The sequence below is a fragment of the Gigantopelta aegis genome, chromosome 8 (assembly GCF_016097555.1).
Source record: "Gigantopelta aegis isolate Gae_Host chromosome 8, Gae_host_genome, whole genome shotgun sequence".
Lineage (NCBI taxonomy): Eukaryota > Metazoa > Mollusca > Gastropoda > Neomphalida > Peltospiridae > Gigantopelta > Gigantopelta aegis.
The window spans coordinates 13,564,005-13,588,574 of NC_054706.1; the positions used below are offsets into that span (position 1 = coordinate 13,564,005).

Consider the following 24,570-nt stretch of genomic DNA (forward strand, 5'->3'; position numbering starts at 1 on the left):
TACTTCGTCATATAAGTGCTTGGTTTTTTTGCAATGATGACATTTGCAATGAAATGTGGAGTATTTTCATCACACACATATATAATTATATATGTATCGTGTATGAAAGATAAAATGAAAAAAACTAACTGGCTGTTTGTTATTATTTCTTACAGATTTTTATATGGTGTGCAAAATGGCTTAATTTGGGGATAACTTTAATAACAATACTGTGGTTTCCAATTTATCGACTTAAATTGATGATCTTACTGTCACAAATTTAGTTTTATAGATAAAATAAAATGAGAAATTTGTGATGGTAAAACCAGTAATCTATTTTGGCATATTGGAATAAACAGTAGGGTTATCCCAATTATAGTGTCAACTGTTAGTTTATTTTATTCAAAATAATAGTTATCCGATTTTTTGGCAACAATAACAAACATCATCAGCTGATGTCAGTAGGTAACCCAATAATAGGAGATGTACGGTAAAACCATTAGTGGTTCTAACATCGATTTATAATTTTAGATTAATCAGCTGTCATGTTTATTTAATCAAAAAATGTAACACAATTGGATAAAGTTACTAGTGAAATATCCTCTAAAAATAGACCAAAACTCGACTCCATAACTTACGTATCAGATGCACGTGCGTTTTTAAAACCATGATAAATGCATTTTGTGATATTAAAAACACCAGGAAGACCAAAAACGCTTCGAATGTATGGAAATTGAAAAAATCTCTACCATAAAATCTAAGTAAAGTATGATTTCAGTTATCAAAAACAGCTATAGTAGGCAAATTCTGTTCATAATATGTACACTATCAAAATTGTCTTCATGATGTCGAGGGGAGGGATTTAGATTCATTCAACTGATTGGTTTTTTTCTCTCGTTCCAGCCAGTGCACAACTGATCAAAGGCTGTGGTATGTGCTTTCCTGTCTCTGAGAAAGTGCACATAAAAGATCCCTTGCTTTATTAGGAAAATATAGGTTTCCTCCGATGACCGTCAGAATTGATTAATCCATGTGCTCTAGTGATATTGAAAAATGCATTTTGTGGTATTGGAAACACCAGGATAATGAGGAACACATTATGTATGGAAATGGATAATCTAAACAATAAAATCTCTAATGTTTGATTTCAATTATCAAAAATGGCTTCACTAGTAAAAAAAATATGCCAGTGTTTTCAAAATCTGTTACTTTAAGAGAGCTTTGTCAATTCTCCAAGTCATTTTTTGTTTAATGGTGACAAACATTCCTTATCCTTGCTTATATCTAAATAAGGTTCAAGCACACTGTCCTGGGCACACCACTAGGCTGGTTGTCCAAGACCGGTTGATTCGAGTGGTTAGAGAAGTCTGTTTAGTTGCCTTACATTGAGTTATTGTAACTTCCTGTGGATTTGAACTGAATCATCTTTACAGCCCAGTCTTAAATACTATACCACCACAGCCAATATTCTGGACGGGATGTAGCCTAGTGGTAAAGTGTGCCACCATTAGTGCAAGATCGATCTCCATCGGTGGGCCCCACTGCACCATGACTGGTATATCAAAGACCGTGGTATGTGCTATCCTGTTTGTGGGATGATGCATATAAAAGATCCCTTGCTGCTAATGGAACAATGTAGCAGGTTTCCTCCAAGACTATATGTAAAAATTACCAAATGTTTGACGTCAGATAGCCTAAATAAATCAGTGCTCTAGTGGTGTCGTTAAACAAAACAAACTAACTTTTTTTAACAGCCAATATTCCTTTCCATCATTCTGTTGAACCTTTTTTAAGGAATACTTGTAGTACAATGGAAAACAGTTTTGCAACAAGAATATTATGGCCAATACTTGTCTCTAGAGGCATGATATTTAAAACAAATTAAACAAAAACAGTTTCAACAGTTGTGAAGTTTATTGCCAAGAACATGTCAGGTGTGCAGATCTGGGGCCTAATTCACTAAACTCGCAACTTTGCGATTTCACAGTGCAATGTTAAAAGACTTGCAAAGAGGATGCTTTGTTGTCTAGCAGAGCCTAAGAGACCTTTGTGAATTAGGACCCTGGTGGAAACTGTTTTTACATGCTCCCTGAGAGAAGTTTGACAACTAGCAGCACATAGCTAGTGAATATGAAATGTATGAAGAAAAAAAAAAAAAGAAAAAAATATTAATTTTTACATACATGTACCTTCCATGTATATTCTGAATATTTTAGCTGCCCCATTATCAATGTGAGTTCAAAATGCATTTTGTGGTGAACATTTGGTTTTGCCTGAACTAAAATACATTAAACAGGGATGTGATTCAGCTTTTAAACTATTTCAGTTCTTTCTCTTTTTTCTTCTTTTTCTTAAACACAAAATATTGACGACAGGCCTACATATATATTTATTTATGGTATCGAATTTTCAGTTTATTTAAAAATCACTTCAGTCTTAAATTAAAAAAAAAAAACAGTTTCGAGAATTCTCAAATCCTTAGGTCTGAATATGTAATACTTCACATAAACAATGTACATGTATTTCAGTGAGTTTGTATCTTACAGTAACAAACAAATTTAATCATCATATTGCAAAATGTATTCAGCCAAGCAACCTGTCCACTTTATTCAGGATCAAACAGGTCAACATTAACAACTACAGTACAAAAACACCCCAGGAGAACATTCTTTAACACAACAACTTTCAAAATATACCTAAACAAAGAAATAATTGAACACCAAATTTCAGTCATTATTATTGTTGTATTGTCGTACAAAGATGTGAAGTGGGACTGAATGTCAGGCAGACAAACTTTCTGACACTGACTCTATGCACAAGTCTTGGCATCGGTCACTTTTTCGTTAGCACTTATTTGATCCTTTATTTCTTTCCATCAGTATAATAAAATTAACAACATTTTAGTCTGACTTATGTAGCCAAACTTGAAAATTAACAAATCTTTTTAATCCACTGCACCCTAATGGAACTGGGACTTGAGAGTCTAACACAAAACATTCTGATTACTGAAATTTCCAGTCAATTGTAAATTGATTAGCAACTACTGTTTAATGTTTAAAAATTTTGTAGCGATCTCTGAACAAAATGTTCCCTGTCTAGTAGCATTATTGAGATGTGGAAGAATATTATTTACACACCAACAATATGTATCAAATGGCATATATTATATAAATTTATTATCATGCAGGTGTAAAAATGTCTTTCTGTATATAATTATCATTATAACTAATTATATAGCATGGTATATCTTTGAAACATACCTATGGCTGAAATGTCTAAAAGAAGTGAGTATATAAACCCCAATATTAATTTAGACATATGTTATTGACCTGTAACTGCAGTGTAAGGTATTTTACATAGGCAGAACATAAAATAAAAGTTAGCTTTTCAGTAAAAGAGGAAAAGATCCATCCACGTGCTATGTATGTTTTGTGAAAATGTCCTAGTATACTGTTCTCAGTTTATGATGCACAACTCGAACATCTCCATCTTAAGAATGAATTACACATTTTTTCATGTGCTCAGCATCCCAAGCAAAAATTATATACACCATTTTGAACATCAACAATTAAGAATCTAACTCTGTGCTTGCAAAACTTTAAAAGTCTTAACTCAATATATGTATTTAAAGTCTAAAGACTTCGTTATAGTCAATTTCAAAGTCCTTACTAAGAGTGAGCAAGGGCATGAGATACAAGGTATTACAATAAGATGTGTAACAATGTTATCGTAAATGGATTTCATGATTTTCTTTATTAACAGGCCCCTTAAGAACAGGGGGTGGGGTGCACCCACCCACATGAGCACCATACGATTTTTTTGGGTGGCCTACTATACAAAACAGAAGAAAACAAAACAACAACAAAAACCCAACTTTTAAAAAGAGCCAAAAATTATGATCTAAAATACTCATATTTTGTTCTCCAAATGCTAAGAAAGCAAATCTGAAGCCACCCCTTGCACTACTCCCCTAATAGGTAGCACCACCCTCACTCACTTCCAATACCCTTCCTATGGATGAGATTAAATCTGCTGACACACTATGTACAGAAGAATCTTTCAAACCACACCACTCTTAAGATGAGATTTACTACATTCTTATTATTAACACAGCATACATACATACAGGTATTTACAACAACAAACCCACTCTTGAGATGAGATTTACTACATTCTTATTATTAACACAGCATACATACATACAGGTATTTACAACAACAAACCCACTCTTGCACAAGAAACCTGATAAGGAATAGTAATGACATGTCTTAAATGAATGTGTTACAAGAGATTTCATGAAATTTATCAAAATTGTATTCATTAGTGAAGTTATTGCAAAGATTTCATGAAATATCCAAACTATATTCATAACATTGAAGTGGTTAGTTAAAAGATTTCATGAAATTATTCACTGTATTATTACATTGAAGTTAATCCAAAGATTTAATTAAATTATCCAAACTGTATTGATTACTTTGAAGTTTTTCCAAAGATTTCATAGAATTATCCAAACTGTATTCATTACACTGAAGTTATTTAAAAGATTTCATGAAATATCCAAACTATTCATTACAATATTGAAGTTAATTCAAAGATTTCATGAAATTATCCAAATTGTATTCATCACATTAGTTACTCCAGACATTTCATACAATTATTCCAAATTGTATTCAATATGATGAAGTTATTCCAAAGATTTCATGAAATTATCCAGATTGTATTCATTTTCATACTGTCGTTCGTCCCAGAGATTTCCGAGTTTTTCCAGGATTGTTTTAATACTGTCTTTCTTTGTGTTGGCCTCGGACAAGGGTTCTGGTGCTGCCGACTCCCCTTTTCTCCTGTCGTCCAGCGTGAACAGATCAAGCAGCTGGTCCGTGCCCATCGACTGCAGACTCGAGTTGTCCTGGGTGATCACTGTGTTGGCGATCGTCAGCTTGAACTTTTGTAACCTGATATAAAAAAACCATTTTAATCATTGGTCTCTTTATAAACTGTTCACTTTTAACTTACTTTTGTAAACTGATATAAAATAATTTTAATCATTTGTCTCTTTATAAACCTTTCACTTTTAACTTACTTTTGTAAATTGATTTAAGAATTGGTTGCAATTATTTTTTGGTTGATCCCGCGTAGAGGGTAATACAAAAGTGTGCATATAATTTTTTCGGTTCATACTTGCATGAACCAAAAAATAATTGCGGTCCAATCTTATAATTAAATTTATATGCATACTTTAACAATACATAACTGAATTTATTTTGTTTAGCTTTAAATACGCCTGTAGTATTGTTTGTGTAAACTTCATTGATACTTATGTCGCGTAAGAATGCGAACGTTCATTCACTATCATTTGAATCAGGTGATGTTTTTTTTGTAAATGACATCATTTCCTCTGAGTGCGTCGTTAAATAAAACACTTCTTTCTTTCTTTCATTTCCTCTAGCTGTGCATTTTTACGGATCGTTTAGTTATATTGGAAGGAATTGTCCTATTCGTGTTTAGTTTATATTTTATGACAGTGAGCAAAGAGAACGTGTCTAACATTTATGCTGTTGGTGGAACCGTTTAATTTTCGCCAACAGCTGTAGAACATCGCTTACAAGTAAGTTTCAGAAGTGAAGTTTCCTACATGATTTCTTTGGCCACTGACCGAGTCTCATATCATGATTAGCGAAGAGGTTGGGGTTTTTGGGTGTGTTTTTAAAAAAAAAATCAATGCGTATATATCTACATGTCTACTCTGCTATAGCATTTTCCATTAATTTATCGTATACATTTTTTGTCGCTTTCACGTGTTTTCTTCAAAATATCTAAATATGATTGCCAGAATAATCCGGCTTGTTGCACAAAAGTAGTGCGAGTCGGGTGTGTGTGTGTGTGTGTGTGTGTGTGTGTGTGTGTGTGTGTGTGTGTTAAGTAGGCGTGGCTTAAATTTTTTCGGTTCATCGAGATATGAACGAAAAAAAGTAAGCACCTCTGGACCAATCAGATTGCCGGAAAGTGTATAGATGCAAAGAAAATTTAATTATATTGATATAAAAATAATTTTAATCATTTGTCTCTCTATAACCTGTTCACTTTCAATTTACTTCTGAACCTCACAAGCTATAAAATCTGAAAAAGATTCAGTATTCCACCATTTATATAATCATAATAAAATGAAATTAAAAAAAAGAAAAAAGAATTATACTGTTTCTTCTATCACTTACCAAGAGCAGTAATTTTTCAACTTCTTACCCGAATTCAGTGTTTAAAAAAAAATCTCTTCAATGTTAAAAAGAAATTTAAGCATCTTTTCCAACTAAATTGTATCTACACGTATGGTCCTAGCAAGACTCTATAATGTCTGTAAACTGATCTGTCCACATGTATGATACAAATAATCTCACACAGTATTCTTTGCAACAGGTGTGTAATGAATTATTTGGCCAGACATCATTTTTTTAAAAACAGAAAAAAGAAAACTTCCCATGTTTTGTAAAATCAGAAGTTCACAAGTTTCATAAAAATAATATCTAACCAAAACAAGTGTGGTATTTTATTTATTACCCACTTTCCAATAATGTAATATCTAACAATTACTTTGAACATAATGAAATAGGCTAAGACCAGGGAAAATGACAAAATGATGTCATGCAACTAAAATGCAACTGGTGACCAACATGGAATGGGGGGAGGAGGGGGGGGGGGGGGGGGGGGTGGGGGGGGAGGGGGGGGGGGGGGGGGGGGGGAGGAAAATTTACAATAAAGTGGTTACTACAATTGCATCTGTATTGTACATTACTTTGTTTGCTCATATTTTCATGACGGATGTAGCAAATAAATGAACATCATTCCAACTCCAAAAAATAGCTCAACATTGTTTATACTAAAACAATCAAAGCAGCATTTAAACAATTGTTTTGATGTACAACAGCAAGCTACAAACCCCATGATCTTCTCTTCGAGAGTTCCTCGTGTAACGAGCCGGTAAACATTAACCACCTTCTTCTGACCAATCCTGTGAGCTCGGTCCATAGCCTGCAAGGGAATCCATTACTCTACAATGTGTTCTTACAATAGTCACAGAATGTGGTAAACAAATGTATACTTTTTTGATAAATATAAATAGAGAAAAGGAATGAAATATTTGTTTAATGACCCATCAGTTTTTTGGTGTCTAACATTTCTAATTTTGAGTGAGAGAAATAAAAAGAGATACAAGAAAGAAAGAAAGAAAGAAATGTTTTATTTAACGACGCACTCAACACATTTTATTTACGGTTATATGGCGTCAGACATATGGTTAAGGACCACACAGATTTTGAGAGAAAACCTGCTGTCGCCACTACATGGGCTACTCTTACCGATTAGCAGCAAGGGATCTTTTATTTGCGCTTCCCACAGGCAGGATAGCACAAACCATGGCCTTTGTTGAACCAGTTATGGATCACTGGTTGGTGCAAGTGGTTTACACCTACCCATTGAGCCTTGCGGAGCACTCACCCAGGGTTTGGAGTCGGTATCTGGATTAAAAATCCCATGCCTCGACTGGGATCCGAACCCATTACCTACCAGCCTGTAGACAGATGGCCTAACCACGACACCGGTTAAAAGAAATACAAAGACACAGATAGGGAGAGAGACAAAGACAGACAGAGAGAGAGAGAGAGAGAGCGAGACAGACAGACAGACAGACACAGAGACAGACACAGACAGAGAGAGAGAGAGAGAGAGAGAGAGAGGAGAGAGAGAGAGAGAGAGAGAGAGAGAGAGATTTTTGTTGTTCACACGAACCTGCAGATCTTTCATGGGGTTCCAGTCATGTTCTACAAACACCACAGTGTCGGCACCAGTCAGGTTTAGACCCAGTCCGCCTACATGGGTCGTAAGAAGTAAGATGTCTATAGACGGGTCATTGTTGAATCTGTGTAACACAAAAACCATTTAAGATCATTACATTTGATTTTTTTTTTAAATTAGATTTATTGTGTTGGAAAATGTGTTAATAGGGTACATAATGCAGTTCTCAGACTGGTAATGAGTTTTGAAGTAGTTTAAAAGAAAAACTCAACCTAATAATAATAATGTGAGTTCGATGCAACAAAACTGATTAATGTAACCATTACAAAACCCCCCCCAAAAAAAACTATAGTAGTGTCGGAAATAAAATAAAAATTATTTTCATCAATTATTTCTTTCATATTAAACTGACATGTAAATATTTTGTAAATACCTATTTAATGATACTCTACCTAATTTAGCATTTACTTGTTTTGGCTCTCATTGATGTACAAGGTGGTGTTTACTCTTGAAATTAAAATAAAGATGTCAGTAAACAGAAGATTGTGACCTTTATTGGAACAGACTATAACACATTTTGATCGATATGTGTCAATTTCATTTACCCTTAAACAAACTTTTAATTTAAAATTGCATATTAACTGATTATTTTGAATTGTAACATAAATTATTAATTAATTATTAATTATGACCAACATAAATACATTAGAAATTTACACAATCTTGCAACCACTTAAAGGTGCTATATCAGACGTTATATGTGAGCATCTGTTTGTAATAAAGATTCTCCAATAAAAACGTATTTTCTACTAGTAGATCAAATTATTTCCTATAATCATTTATGGGCATATAGTTAAAGGTGTAGTCTTTAAATGTTAAAGCAAAATTTAATAAAAACATGATTTGCAATAGCTGTCATTATGCAACTTTGAGATAACTCCTTTAATACCGGTATAATAGATCATAATCTCAGAATAGTTCTTGACAGTTTTGCTTAAAAGTTACTTATAAATATTTTGTTTTAGAGAGGGATAGGGATAAAACGTCATCAGAAACGGTCCCTCACATATCATAAAAGCAATGAAATTAAACCGTTGACCAAATGTTTTTATAGTCTGTTCCAATAAAGTGCACAAATCACCTGTTTACTGACATCTTTCTTTTAATTTCAAGAGTAAAGAGCCAAAACAAGTAAATGCTAAATTAGGTAGACTATCATTAAATAGATATTTACCAAATATTTACTTATCTGTTTAATATGTAAGAGATGATCGACGAAAATAATTTTTATTCTATTTCTAACAGTACTTTAGTATTCAAAATAACTGTTGTTGGAGCACTATGCACTACTCTGAAGATCTAGAATTTCTAACTGAGTGACTGAAGTGAATTTTTCTGTACGTTTTGTTCTCATCATATTAGATTCAATAATCTACTCTATGAAATCTGACAGACATACTCGAAATCTCTGTGGTGTATGAGCATGATCCAAAGTTACACACACACTCTATGAATTGAAAAATGCTGAACCCTTATGTTTATAAAAAATATGCAGTAAACTGAATCGTGTTAACTGATACCTGTGAACAATATCTTGTCTGGAACCAGCTGGGACACTGCCATCCAGTCGCAGGTACGTAACACTGGGCATGTGAGTTCTGAAAATACACACAATAAATTTTAAATTAACTGTTTCATAAAAATAAAAATTTAAAATTAAAATAAAAAGTTATTCACACATTTTTACAAGAAATGTAATATACAGAGCAAAACAAAATTTAGATATATCAAAAACCAAACAAACTCTTCACTGTGGTAACTGTTTTAGCAAAAATTTTAGTCAAACTAAATAATGCTAAATTAATACTTCAACTGTAAACTAGTTTAAATGTAGGGGTTCCCATTACCTAATCACACCATTATCACAATAGCCATCATTTGGTTAAGAAAATTATTATTGAAATTGTGTAGTCATCTTTTCATTGTATACCTTTTAGCCCCCAATTTACATACATAAAATTTGAATAATTTTATAAATATTATTGCTAATCGAAAAGAACCAATTTCAGAAACCTTAGAAACACTGTATGTATCATGAAATGCATTGTAACATTTAGATGTTAAACTTCATGACACTTTCATATTCCACCACACCTTTTGTTGATTTTCTATAATATAATTTCAAGCCTCGTAAAGTTGCTTTTGGTCGTCAGTATATAAATGATACTCTGACAGGGACGTTATTTAAACACATTTATTTTTGCTTAATACCATAATAAAAAGGAAGGAATGTGCACACAAACTGACTTGAGCAAATCGTGCTCGACGATGTCGAGTAAAGACTTGAGCTGGCAGAAGAGGAGAACTCGGTGTTGATTGACGACAGGGATCTCTGTTCCCAGCTGGCCGGGAACCGACGAGCCATTCACTCCAATACCACAGTCCTGAAGCAGCTGTCTGTAATCATGAAAACATTGTTCAGTTGTTGCCTAACATCACAACAACAAATAAAGGTCTCTATTATTTTGCAGCTGTCTGTAATCGTGAAAACATTGCTTAGTTGTTTCCCCAACATCACAATCAAAAATAAGGTCTCTATTATTTTGCTATCGGCCTCAATAAAATTAATACTTCTAATTTTTTGAAGGCATATTCTTCTCATAAATCCCTTTTAGAAAAAGAAAAGTTTTGTTGTGTGCAATAAATATTTTAGAGCTGTGAGTTTTGGTGTGTGTGCGCTACATACTTGAGAGCTGCGAGTTTTGGTGTATGCTACATACTGGAGTTTTGGTGTGTGCTACATACTTGAGAGCTTGAGTTTTGGTGTGTACTACATACTTGAAAGCAGTGAGTTTTGGTGTGTGCTACATACTTGAAAGCAGTGAGTTTTGGAGCGTGTGCTACATACTTGCGAGCTGTGAGTTTTGGTGTGTGCTACATACTTGCGAGCAGTGAGTTTTGGAGTGTTTGCTACATACTTGAAAGCAGCGAGTTTTGGAACATGTGCTACATACTTGAGAGCTGTGAGTTTTGGAGTGTGTGCTACATACTTGAGCAGTGAGTTTTGGAGTGTGTACTACATACTTGAAAGCAGTGAGTTTTGGAATATGTGCTACATACTTGAGAGCTGTGAGTTTTGGTGTATGCTACATACTTGAAAGCAGTGAGTTTCGGAGTGTGTGCTACATACTTGAGAGCTGTGAGTTTTGGTGTGTACTACATACTTGAGAGCCGTGAGTGTTGGGTGTGTGCTACATACTTGAGAGCGGTGAGTTTTAGAACGTGTGCTACATACTTGAGTGTGTTGAGTTTTGGTGTGTGCTACATACTTGAGCTGTGAGTTTTGGTGTGTGCTACATACTTGAGAGCCGTGAGTGTTGGGTGTGTGCTACATACTTGAGCTGTGAGTTTTGGTGTGTGCTACATACTTGAGAGCTGTGAGTGTTGGGTGTGTGCTACATACTTGAGAGCTGTGAGTTTTGGTGCGTGTGCCAGGTCATGTAGACTGGAGTTCTGTTGCTGAAGCTGGGCGGTGATCTCCTCGTACTTGGGGTGGTTGGGATTTAGCACCAGAGACGGGTGGTTACACACTTTACGCAGATACTGCAGAGCCTGTAAAATGAAGCATAACTTCCAGGTGACAAAATCTACTAAATATTTAGAAAACAGAAATATTGGAACTGTAGGCAGGAAAGCTACCTAATTTTGACTGATTACCCGATACCCTATACACACTGCAATCTTCTCTTTCCTTTATGCAAAATGTAATGATAATATGAAACTTATGATCATTCCTGGCCACATTTCAATATTCGACTGACTTACAGAGGCACATGCTGTATATAGCAACGTCAGATGGTGACAGCTGCCAACTATAAAGATTCACTCATAATACATCTAAATTCAAATGTGCAGTGAATTAATTTCGCCACCTGCAGAGATAAAAATGACGAAAAAAGCTGTGACAATGGGTTCAAACAAGAATTTGTATTATTTTCTTTACAGAAAATTCTTCATGAAATATTGTGTTTACTTAATTTATTAACGATGAGTATCATTTTATTTATACGTCATGCACCTAAAAATGTACACATGCAAGTATTTTTTCCATTTATAGAAAATGAATTCAAATAAAACTGTGCATCATTTCCTCTGTATGAAATTCTAACCTGAAATATGTGTGTTGTCGCTTGCATGTTGACCTTCTTTTCATTGTCGTCTTCTGACAGACTTTCTTCAACACCTTGCTTAGCCCGAGAACGAGCAAAATCTTCATACAGTTCTCGCTGTAAAAAAAAAAAAATTAAATCCCAATAAGTACACAGAAAAGTATAAGAAAAAACAAGTTAGAAAATTATAAAACTTTTTTAAAACTACACGTGATATTTAGAACAGTGCTGAATCAAAAGTATCTTACTGGTAAAATTAAATGAGCAAATATCTGACATCCAACAATAAATGACTAATAAATCAATATGCTCTAGGTTGCGTCTTTAAACAAAACAAACTTTGGAGAAAACCAAAACCAAAAGAGCGAAAGAAAAAGAAGGAAGTTACATTCATGTGACTGGAACAAGAAGGGGTGCGCAGTAGAAGAATTTTAGGCCATTGCATTGGCTGTTGTGATGTTCGAACCAGACTACTATCCATAAGGGAATATGCACTAGTTTGAGGACAGGTGATGTTGAAAAGAAATAGCTTTTCTACATACTGATTACAAATTGATACAGTTGTTGAAAATAGTTATATACCATTATTATTATTATTACTTAGATATTCTAATATTTAGCTTTACAATATTTTAAACATAAAAAAAACCCTAATAATATATTAGTAATTCTGACATGTCTTCAGAGGAAATCTGCTACATCTTCCAATTAGCAGCAAGATATTTTTACATGCATTTTTTCACAGCAAAACAGATAACAAAGAAGTCTTAAAACAGTCATAATTTATTATTAAATTCAAACCTTGAATATCCTCATCCAAATCTGTAAGTTTATATCTGTGATAAACAATGATAATTAAATAAATTATTAAATAAATAGAGTAATAAACCATTTTATCGAGTACCTGTAATGGACTGAGATCACAGTAGTAGTCCTGTATGATTTTCGGTGGTAGATCCTGTAGGACATCGTCTTTCAGTCGACGCAGGATAAACGGCAACACCTGACGGTGCAGAGATTCCATGGCAAGAGCACCTGTAACATTACACAATATTATTGTATAAAACAGGGTTCTCTTACACTTGCTATAACCAGGGCTTCTAGATTATGGTAGCCCCACTCCCATGGCTAGAGATATTTATTATTGTATAAAACAGGGTTCTCTTACACTTGCTATAACCAGGGCTTCTAGATTATGGTAGCCCCACTCCCATGGCTAGTGATATTTATTATTGTATAAAACAGGGTTCTCTTACACTTGCTATAACCAGGGCTTCTAGATTATGGTAGCCCCACTCCCATGGCTAGAGATATTTATTATTGTATAAAACAGGGTTCTCTTACACTTGCTATAACCAGGGCTTCTAGATTATGGTAGCCCCACTCCCATGGCTAGAGATATTTATTATTGTATAAAACAGGGTTCTCTTACACTTGCTATAACCAGGGCTTCTAGATTATGGTAGCCCCACTCCCATGGCTAGTGATATTTAGTATTGTATAAAACAGGGTTCTCTTACACTTGCTATAACCAGGGCTTCTAGATTATGGTAGCCCCACTCCCATGGCTAGAGATATTTATTATTGTATAAAACAGGGTTCTCTTACACTTGCTATAACCAGGGCTTCTAGATTATGGTAGCCCCACTCCCATGGCTAGAGATATTTATTATTGTATAAAACAGGGTTCTCTTACACTTGCTATAACCAGGGCTTCTAGATTATGGTAGCCCCACTCCCATGGCTAGAGATATTTATTATTGTATAAAACAGGGTTCTCTTACACTTGCTATAACCAGGGCTTCTAGATTATGGTAGCCCCACTCCCATGGCTAGTGATATTTAGTATTGTATAAAACAGGGTTCTCTTACACTTGCTATAACCAGGGCTTCTAGATTATGGTAGCCCCACTCCCATGGCTAGAGATATTTATTATTGTATAAAACAGGGTTCTCTTACACTTGCTATAACCAGGGCTTCTAGATTATGGTAGCCCCACTCCCATGGCTAGAGATATTTATTATTGTATAAAACAGGGTTCTCTTACACTTGCTATAACCAGGGCTTCTAGATTATGGTAGCCCCACTCCCATGGCTAGTGATATTTAGTATTGTATAAAACAGGGTTCTCTTACACTTGCTATAACCAGGGCTTCTAGATTATGGTAGCCCCACTCCCATGGCTAGAGATATTTATTATTGTATAAAACAGGGTTCTCTTACACTTGCTATAACCAGGGCTTCTAGATTATGGTAGCCCCACTCCCATGGCTAGAGATATTTATTATTGTATAAAACAGGGTTCTCTTACACTTGCTATAACCAGGGCTTCTAGATTATGGTAGCCCCACTCCCATGGCTAGAGATATTTATTATTGTATAAAACAGGGTTCTCTTACACTTGCTATAACCAGGGCTTCTAGATTATGGTAGCCCCACTCCCATGGCTAGAGATATTTAGTATTGTATAAAACAGGGTTCTCTTACACTTGCTATAACCAGGGCTTCTAGATTATGGTAGCCCCACTCCCATGGCTAGTGATATTTAGTATTGTATAAAACAGGGTTCTCTTACACTTGCTATAACCAGGGTTTCTAGATTATGGTAGCCCCACTCCCATGGCTAGAGATATTTAGTATTGTATAAAACAGGGTTCTCTTACACTTGCTATAACCAGGGCTTCTAGATTATGGTAGCCTCACTCCCATGGCTAGAGATATTTATTATTGTATAAAACAGGGTTCTCTTACACTTGCTACAACCAGGGCTTCTTGATTATGGTAGCCTCACTCCCATGGCTAGTGATATTTATTATTGTATAAAACAGGGTTCTCTTACACTTGCTACAACCAGGGCTTCTAGAATATGGTAGCCCCAATCCCATGGCTAGTGATATTTAATGTTGGGCTAGTAAATAATTACTATTGCCTAGCCCCGATGGCTAGTGGACTTTTCTTTGTCAAATGTTGCAGTTAAGTCTATTTTGTAAATATGAATATCCTGCCCTCACTCCAACCCCCCAATGTTAGTGTTTTTAAGCTCTATCTCCCTCTTTAGGTGACATATCGGATTAAACCATTATTTAGTAAAATTATATTAACTTAAAATAAAGTAGGGCTAGTGAATTTTTTTGTGACTAGTACATTTTTAAAATCACTCATCCCATGGCTAGTAGATTTTATAAACATTCTGTAATCCCTGCTATAACATTAAATACTTGGCGAGGAGAGAAGTAGCCCAGTGCCTAATGTGCAGTCTGTCTCAGATAGATCCCCGTCAGGAGTCTATTGTGCTATTTCTTGTTCCAGTTAGTGTACCACGACTGGTGTATCAAAGACCATGGTATGTGCTATCCTGATGGTGCATGTAAACGATCCCTTGCTACTAATGGGAAAATGCAGCTGATTTCCTTGCCAAGACTGCCAAAATTACAAAAATTTTGATATCCAATATCTGATGATTAATAAATCAATGTGCTCTAGTGGTGTCGTTAAAAAAGGAAAAAGAAAAAGAACGATACTTGGATATTAAGATGGGAAGAGGGGGTTGGGGTGGGGGGTTGAGGGATGACGTAATGAAAAGATGAGCTGACTAGAATACTAGCTGTATGAATGAGAGGGATATGATGTTGTTTGGGTGTAGTTTGCATCCAAAACAGAAATCTGGTGCCAAGTCGCTCCCTTCTCCACCTGAATACGATACTGAATATAAAAGACACAAAAAAATATATATTCTTTAATAGGCAAACATTTACAGTAAAATTTTATAAAACATTTTAGAATGGCTGTCATAAAGTATTGTTTTTTCTGAACAATAAATTCATGTACTTTTTTGATGTGGTAACAAGGTACCAGGGCCCGTTGCTTATAAAACTTCCGAGTCCAGACTCAATCTCTAATGACATCACACACATATAATTTGTATGGTTTTGTCATGATATTAGTGTCTCAGACTCTTATCGAGTTTTATAAGCACCCAGGGCCGTAGCTAGGATTTTTTGGGGGGGGGGGGGGGGGGGAAGGGCAACTGAACAGTTAATAGTCTAAAACTCCTTTTCTTTAACTTTCTATAATGCTTTCCGATTTTTTTCGGGGGTGGGGTGGGGGGGCAACTGGCCACCTTGCCCCCCTGCTAGCTACGGCCCTGGCACCAGGCCAGGTACTACTACAATTATAATGAAACATAAATGGTGCCACAGTGACTACAATGGCCAAGAACATCGTTGTATGAATGTATGAATGAACAATTGAATAATGACAACATTGAATGAATGAATGAATGTTTAATGACACCCCTGCTCGAAAAATACATTGGCTATAGGGCGGTTATTGGGTGTCAAATTTGTATGAAACCCGTTGCGGGTGTTGGATTTGACACTTATATAAGATAATCAAGATACCATATTTAAAAAATTATTTTCATATATTGAACACTAAATCTCACCAGCTTCTTGTTCCTTCGAGGTACTTTTGGCATCACGGCTCTGCAGAATGGGCTTCCCGTACCGTGACTGGAACTGTCGCTCGGTGCCGAGGAAGCCCGGCATCAGGAAATCAAACAGCGACCACAGGTCTAACACGTTGTTCTGGATCGGCGTACCAGACAGTATCAGTCGGTGGTTGCACGTCAACTGCTTCACAGCTTTGGACAACTGAAATAAAATATAATAAATAAAGTAAATTATAATAAAAAGAAAAAAAAAAGAACATTTAAAACAAACAAATAAAAAATAAACTAAGTTCAATCTCAGGGCTCTAAGAAGTGAAAATGTTCAGAAACATATTATGACCGTACAAGTGATATCCTAAATTTAGTGCCAAATTAAAAAATATGCAGAACTTAATTTCAGATTCCAATAGATAAATGAAATGGTTATTTGTGTCGTATTTACAAATTCATGACCAACATATTTTTCAAGACATAATTTAACTATAAATTAGCAGAACATCACTGTATACCAATTCCATTATAAAACTGGTCTGGAGGTGAAGTGACAGATAACAAAACCAATATCTATTTTAAATATAAATTAAAACTTTTTGCTGTTATACAATTTACTGTATTCTGATTGCACGAACCTCAAAAAATTACATCATAACTGATTTAAGTGTAAGTGTATTTTTAATCAAATAAATTGTGTTGTTTGTAATTATAAGACTTTTTTGTTATTTTAAAAAATTTATCAATGTATAACAGTCACAATCTTTAATGTATTATAAAATCACATGGCATAGCGAAGCAATTTTATACCAATTTGTGACTGTTATACATGTTTAAATTTACAAAAAATGACAGACAATTCTTACATTACATAACAGCACTCAGCTGCTACTTTCAAACGTAGCAAATTTATACATTACCTTTGTTTTTCCATTTCTGATAATGTGACCCTCATCAAGAATACAATAATTCCATGTTATATTGCTGTAATTACATAAAATAAAAAAATTAAACAATAATCATCTGGCTAAATCAAACACTATAAAAACAACTTGCTCTACTGAAAAAAAAAAAAACCCACTATGAGAATTATGGAAACGAATGACTGCTTAATGCAAATTGCCAAAAACCATGTATGGGTTACTTAGAAATCAAATTTAGCCAACCCATTGTGTTTTTGCACAACCCGTCATGACCATATAAATTGTGTCCTAACTTTAATGTGTAAATGAAAAATAGGGTATGCAGAACTAGACTTGAACAAGCGACGTGCGAACTCAACTATAATTCTCACAACTTCCATTATAGTGCTGTGATGACAACTCAGCACATTCTAAATTGTGGCTATTCGCTGTTTAGCATATCATCATTTCATGTTCAGTTTATACTTCATTGGTTGTTGCTTAATGTTTTTGAGGAATATATATTTATATTAATACATTAAACCACTTTAAAATCTGAACCCTGTTGAAGAATAAAGATAAAGTTTGTTTTGTTTAACAACAACACTAGAGCACGTTGATTATTAATCATTGACTATTGGATGTGAAACATTTGGTAATTTTGACATACAGTCTTAATGAGGAAATCCACTACCTTTATCCATTAGTAGCAAGGGATCTTTTACATTCACCATCTCACAGACAGAACAGCACATACCACAGCCTTTGATATACCAGTTGTGATGCACTGACTGGAATGAGAAATAGTCCAATAGGCCCACAGTTGGGGATTGATCCTAGACCGATCAGGCATCATGTGAGCACTTTAATACCACTGGGCTATGTAATACGTCTTGCATTAAAGAAAGAAGCACATAAGAAGACATTTGTCTGCTTACCTGAAGAACTCAATGTCATTTCTAACAACATCATAGGATGCCACAACAAGATCATGCTTCTCCACTTTCTTCTGAAGTCTGAACAAACAAAACAAGATCTCAGTTTACAGTCAAAATAACACATACATGTACCACAGCCATTGATATACCAATGGGAAAGTGTTTAGAATGGAAAATAACTACATGAGTACTTTTATCCCACAATCACTGTATACATTGGCAAGATATGGTGACTAGATAAATCTCTGCATTTTCGGTCACTGACCAAAAATATACGTCACGTGACATAAGCCCAACTTGAATATTTCAGAGAAGAATTTCAATAAACATACCCTGATTTTCCGACTATTTCTGTAGGATTGCAGGATAAAAGAAATAATTGGTTACTGTCTTAAGATATTGGGTTTATCCTGCTCAGGTCAAAGCCAATATCTTAAGACATTAAACAGTTATTCCATATTTATACCAAATAGCATCTCACAGCAAAGTAAAACCTTTATCTTGTCTTCTGCCTTGAACAACCAAAACCAAAAACAATGGCTTAAACAAAAAACCTATACTGTTTGAGTCTTGCTCTTGTTTTTCAGAAAGAGCACAATATCTTCAAAAATAGCAACTACATTGTACAGTCATGTACACAAATGGGCAGAGTTAAAATACTGAACAGACAAAACATAAAAGTTTTCATAAATTTGCATTTTTAATGGAAAATATTTGTAATTATAAAAATCTTCAGTTACTTTGCCAAACCCGGGCAACCTAGGGAGACATTTCAACACCTACTAGATCCCCTTAACGAGCTGCTAATCTTACAAAACTATACATAGCTCCCTTTTTTATCTTTTGATGGACCATTCAAAATTCCGTCAAACTTCCTTCACAAAAATGTGCACCATTTCTCTTTGGCTTAATCCCACGGACATTCCAAATTTCATAGCATCATATCACCCTCTGCCTGTTACCGGCCCTGGTTGGACTGCTGGTACTCCCTTGCACTTGCCAGTGCAGGGGGTCCCACCTCCAACCCACCCCACCCCTGGCACCTGTGCCAAGAACAGGCATGCACTACAACAGCTTGCTCTGAATGTGCACATTAAACACTCTGACCTGACCTGACCTGACCTGACCTGACCTGACCTTGCAAAACCTCCTTTGTTGAGAGGCCAAGTCTCTCTCCCTACCAATGTCCATGATTGACAGATGATTAAAAAACCCACAATGTAATAATTTATGTGTGTGCCACTTTACAATAATATGCATGTGATGCTTTACATAAAGATGAAAATGGATCAAAATTAATCATAATGAACTGTGTGCCAGCAATATGCATGCAATTTTGTAAAGAAAGGTTTCACTGTACAAAAACATAATTATTAAACTGTATGACAAAGAAATGAGTGCAATGCTATATAATAAAAAAGAGAGAGAGAGAAAAAGAGAGAGAGAGAGAGAGAGAGAGAGAGAGAGAGAGAGAGAGAGAGAGAGAGAGAGAGAGAGAGAGAGAGAGAGAGAGAGAGAGAGAGAGAGAGAGAGAGAGAGAGAGAGAGAAAAACAACCCAGAAACATGATACAAAATGATTGTGCCATTATGGAACAATCATGCTGTGGATATATGTCACAATAGTCAAACCTGTGTAAAGCCGCCAGAAAAGTGTGTATCAAAAAGTGGCCTTGTAAGACAGAGGCTGCTTAATACAGGTCAGTTTAAACTGCATTAGATAATTTGAGAGAACAAGCATTCTGAGAGTACTGCTAAAGCAATACATGTCCCCTACTGGGCTGAACAAATATTAATATCTCCGAAATTCAAGGGAAAATGTTTCAGTAAATTGCCATGAAAGTCAAACTTGATCTGTAACAGTACATGATAAAGCTATACACAAAATTCCAGCCCAATATATTGAGGCATTGCAAAAAAAAAAGTTTGGAAAACAAATATTTGTATCATCTAAGTTCATGGGCCGTAACTATCAAAAATGGGTAAATAACCATGAAAGTCAAACTTGATCTGTAACAGTACATAATAAAGCTATGAACAGACAGACGGACAGACAGGTAGCTGTTTAATAATGATAACTAGAATAGGTTTGATTGTACCAGTAAAGATTAACTCTCTTAACCCAAACTAAACATTAATCCTCTTACCGCTGTCTCTCTCCTGGGGGGCCGACATACATGAGCGGGTTGAGAAATTTCTTGTCAACAAACTTGTGAATCTCGTACACCCAGTGCCCGACGAGCGTTGGCGGACAGACTACAATTGATAGATGAGGTGCACAGTCCGGGTTTCCAGTAGCCTGGAAATAAAGGAAAGGAATGTTTTAAAGGCAAGGAAAGAAAAGTTTAAAGTTTGTTTTGTTTAATGACACCACTAGAGCACACTGATTTGTTAATCATCAGCTATTGGATGTCAAACATTTGGTAATTTTGACATATAGTCTTCGAGAGGAAACACGCTACATATTTCCATTAGTAGCAATGGATCTTTTATATGCACCATTCCACAGACAGGATAGCACATGTCATGGCCTTTGATATACCACTGACTGGAACGATAAATAGCCCAATAGGCCCACTGACAGGGATCGATCCTAAACCGACCGCGCATCAAGTGGATCCTTTACCACTGGGCTATATCCCGCCCCTGAAAGGAATGTTTATCGACACTGCACCGCATTTTAAACTACGGTTATTGTCTAGCATGTCTATTTCAACACATGATTAAAAAGAGAAAGAGAGGAAACCAGCTCCTACCACACAAAGATACTTCTAATGCTAAAGCAGCATGGGATCTTTTATATGCACTTTCCTATACATGACAGTACATACCACAATGTTTGAAAAACCCAAGTCTATAGAGATAAGTGCTTTACCTAGCTACATCCTATCCCACGAATGTTTGATCACTGACTGTACAGAACACTGAAGAAATATTTGATTGTTTCGCTTTTCATGAATAATTAACTTGACTGGTCTCTTATAATTTACCATGGTAGTGATCATTCATTTAAAATGTTTCATTTAACAACACCACTAGCACACATTGATTAACTAATCACTTGCTATTGGATGTCAAACATTTGATAATTCTCAGTTTTCAGAGGAAAACCACTATATTTTATCATGAATAGCAAGGGATCTTTTATATGCACTTTCCCATAGACAAGACGGCCCATACCACGAGCCTTCGATATATAAGCCATGGGGCAATAGGATAGGACAAAAAAACGAACAAAAACCAATGGGTCTGCTGAGAAGGTTTGTTCTTATGACCCAAATACTTCAGTTAAATGCTCTACCACTTATCCCGCCCACACATATATTTAATGTTAATGTTTACTTACTGCGAAGGCCTGACAACGGAGAAAGTGATCGCTAGCGAGAATACAGATGGACTGTAGCGTTTTGCCCAGACCCATGTCATCACACAGGATTCCATGTAGCTGATATTTGTTGAGGAATGCAAGCCAGTTGACGCCATCCTGTAACAAAGTATGACAGTCTATAGTACATGGCACCAGGAAAGGAAAGGAATATTTGTTCAACAACACCCCAGCACATTTTATCCTGCAACCACTGTTTCTACTGACAGATTATGATGACGGATAAAGCCAAGTCATATCCTGCTACTCTAGCTACATTACAAAATTGCTCATTTGACCTCTAGGTCATCGTACAATGTAGCTTAAATAACAGAAATAATAGCTTTTCCCCTTAGTTTTTATGGTCTGATAATGATAAAGATAATAACTAGTCAATGGCATTGGTTATCTGCTTTATCCTGTTCAGGCCGAATGAGAAATTCTGTGGAAATTCCCATTCTTACCTTCACAGGATAAAGCCGATATCCGACGTCATTAACTAGTTATTCTCTATTTAGACAGGGACTATTTGGTATTTAACACATGATTATTTCAATGATTGGTCTACGGTATGAAAATGAAAATGTGTTGCTGCCAGTCTACTCCTACTGAAAGGCTCTGTTCCATGAAAGAATTGTTGCTAAGATTAATTGTAGCGATGTACGGTGAGTTTTATGGCTGGCATGCTTAAGCGTTACAACTGTTCCACAAAGCAACCTTACAGTAGTCGTAAGCGCCCCTTTAACGATTAAAATCTTCTTTGAAAAGAAGTTAGAATAGGTTGAATAATAAATTGGTTATTCGGAACATCACTAGTATCAGACATCCAGGAAGAAACTTCAGTTTATTTGCTAAGCGATAATTGCTGAATGCATAAGACATGAGAGTTATCTCACATATTTGAAAATAGGTATCAGCATAAAAATAAACATTTTAACATTAGGCAACATATTTTAATTCATACCGTATACATATTTTATGGTACCCACAGTAACAAAATAATCGAACTAAAACATGGAAAACATGAAAGATAACTAAACTTTTAGATTTTAGAATATTTTCTTAGAAAAAAACCCACTTACTTTTTTGTCGCTAGTGAAATATATATAAACCCCAATAATATGTTAAAATTTGTTTTGTTTAACGACACCACTAGAGCACATTTATTTATTAATCATGAGCCAGTGGATGTCAAACATTTGGTAATTTTTACATAGTCTTAGAAATAAAACCCACTACATTTTTCCATTAGTTGCAAAGGATCTTTTATATGCACCATCCCACAGACAGGATAGCACATACCAAGGCCTTTGATATACCAGTCATAGTGCACTGGTTGGCATGACAAATAGCCCAAAGAACCCATCATCCGGGATCGATCCCAGACAGACCACGCATCAGGCCAGTACTTTACCCGTGCCCCTATAATAAGAGACTCAGTAGAGTTAAAATATTTTTAAGGATTCACGTGTTGATATTTTCTAAGTTCTGCCAAGATGGGTACGGCCACTTTGTAGTCTTGGAGCTTTGATCCATCAAGAAGCTGTTCTAAAAACTGACGCTCTCTTTGCTTCTGCTCAATCAGAGATATTTTCATTTCAGGTGGGTCAGGAATTCCAGCCTAAAACAACAACAAACTCTTAGTACACAATTCTTGTTCTTTTTCTAGTATTATAACATGACTGAAATGTAAAAAAAAAAATATCAATCAGAATTTGTTTTATTTTCTGATGAGATAGGAATTTCAGCCTGAAACACAACAAACTCTTTAGTAGACAATTCTTGGTAAATACACAAGTCATTTTCTATAACAGTACTGTAACATAACTGAAATGTAATTTTTTAAATAGTTATAATTGTAATTGTGACAGCACAAAAGTCTTTGAATAAATTAATGGACAAGCTGAAACATGCAATGATAATCATGTTCATTTAATAAATTCAGCAAAATATAGTGGAAAATGTCTGGCAGACCTGAAATTTACAATGTTGTGACTGCCATGCTAAAAGTTACTTAAAAGTTTGTTTTTTAAAACAAAGTATTACAATTATTGATTACATATTTATGGTATTTAAAGGCTACCTCAGGTCAACGTTTCTGCATCAGCCTGCGATTGTGCCACAATTGCATATCTTGTGGCATTTGTCAGCAATCAAAAAAATCAACAACAAAAATCATCCATCACAAGAGTTCAAAATGCTGAACATCTGTGATGCGATAAAACAGGTTCCCTACAATCAAACACAGATCATAGTCGACCAAAGTGTGCTTGCAAGTTTCTGTGATTCATTTGTGACCCAAGCATCATAATTTCTTTCTGATCCCCATCTGACAGGGTCTGATCTGCGTTAATTGTTAGGTCGAGTGGTCTACATATTTTATTCCCCTTAAACCTTTAGCGCCGAATTTACAAAGCCTATTTATGTCTTATTATACTTGTGTAACTACATACATTTACAATGCTTAAAGACCTGTGTTTAAGAAACACAGGCTTTGAAAATTCAGCCCATTGTGTCTGTGAAAACATTTTTTTTGTATGTCACATACCTCGAGCGGCATGAGGCGTATGAGCTGAGCGAAGCAGTGCGTGGCCATCAGTCTGACCGCCTCGTTGTGGTCACTCATCCGGCCGAGGATGGGCACCACAAGCAGGACGATATACGGCACCAGGTCCATCGCTAGCAGGTCGATAACATGTACCAGCAGCTAAGGAATCATTTCATATACACAAAACAGGTTTATTTATTATATACAAAGCCATCAAATATATAGATTTACAGAAACCATAAAAGTGATATTGGGTGAAAAGTCATATTTTCACTGTATATTAGATAGTGAAAATAAAGAAATCATATTTATACTTTTGTGAACAAAGTTCATCATTCAATTATCTCTCTTGCAAATTATTAGTTTAATTATTGAGGTCACTGATGTTACGTCGTTTTTATGTTTGATTATTATCAATGCATCTAATCATATTTGAAAAAAGAGA

General features: G+C 35.3%; 1 protein-coding gene across 2 annotated transcripts in view; it reads right to left on the reverse strand.

The window, feature by feature from the left end:
- Positions 1 to 1,878: 1,878 nt before the first annotated feature.
- LOC121378526 (TATA-binding protein-associated factor 172-like) overlaps positions 1,879 to 24,570 on the reverse strand; it is a 56,702-nt gene continuing 34,010 nt past the window's right edge. For both annotated transcript variants that reach the window (XM_041506739.1, XM_041506738.1), the window contains exons 26-40: positions 24,126 to 24,274; positions 23,046 to 23,198; positions 21,560 to 21,697; positions 20,361 to 20,512; positions 18,216 to 18,293; positions 17,296 to 17,359; positions 16,379 to 16,586; positions 12,838 to 12,968; positions 11,934 to 12,050; positions 11,228 to 11,376; positions 10,072 to 10,221; positions 9,345 to 9,422; positions 7,759 to 7,888; positions 6,911 to 7,002; positions 1,879 to 4,931 (exon numbers count right to left, since the gene is read on the reverse strand). In XM_041506739.1, coding sequence (XP_041362673.1) covers positions 4,664 to 4,931; positions 6,911 to 7,002; positions 7,759 to 7,888; positions 9,345 to 9,422; positions 10,072 to 10,221; positions 11,228 to 11,376; positions 11,934 to 12,050; positions 12,838 to 12,968; positions 16,379 to 16,586; positions 17,296 to 17,359; positions 18,216 to 18,293; positions 20,361 to 20,512; positions 21,560 to 21,697; positions 23,046 to 23,198; positions 24,126 to 24,274 — 2,057 coding nt within the window. In that variant the 3' untranslated portion in view covers positions 1,879 to 4,663. The remainder of the gene's footprint in view (positions 4,932 to 6,910; positions 7,003 to 7,758; positions 7,889 to 9,344; positions 9,423 to 10,071; positions 10,222 to 11,227; positions 11,377 to 11,933; positions 12,051 to 12,837; positions 12,969 to 16,378; positions 16,587 to 17,295; positions 17,360 to 18,215; positions 18,294 to 20,360; positions 20,513 to 21,559; positions 21,698 to 23,045; positions 23,199 to 24,125; positions 24,275 to 24,570) is intronic.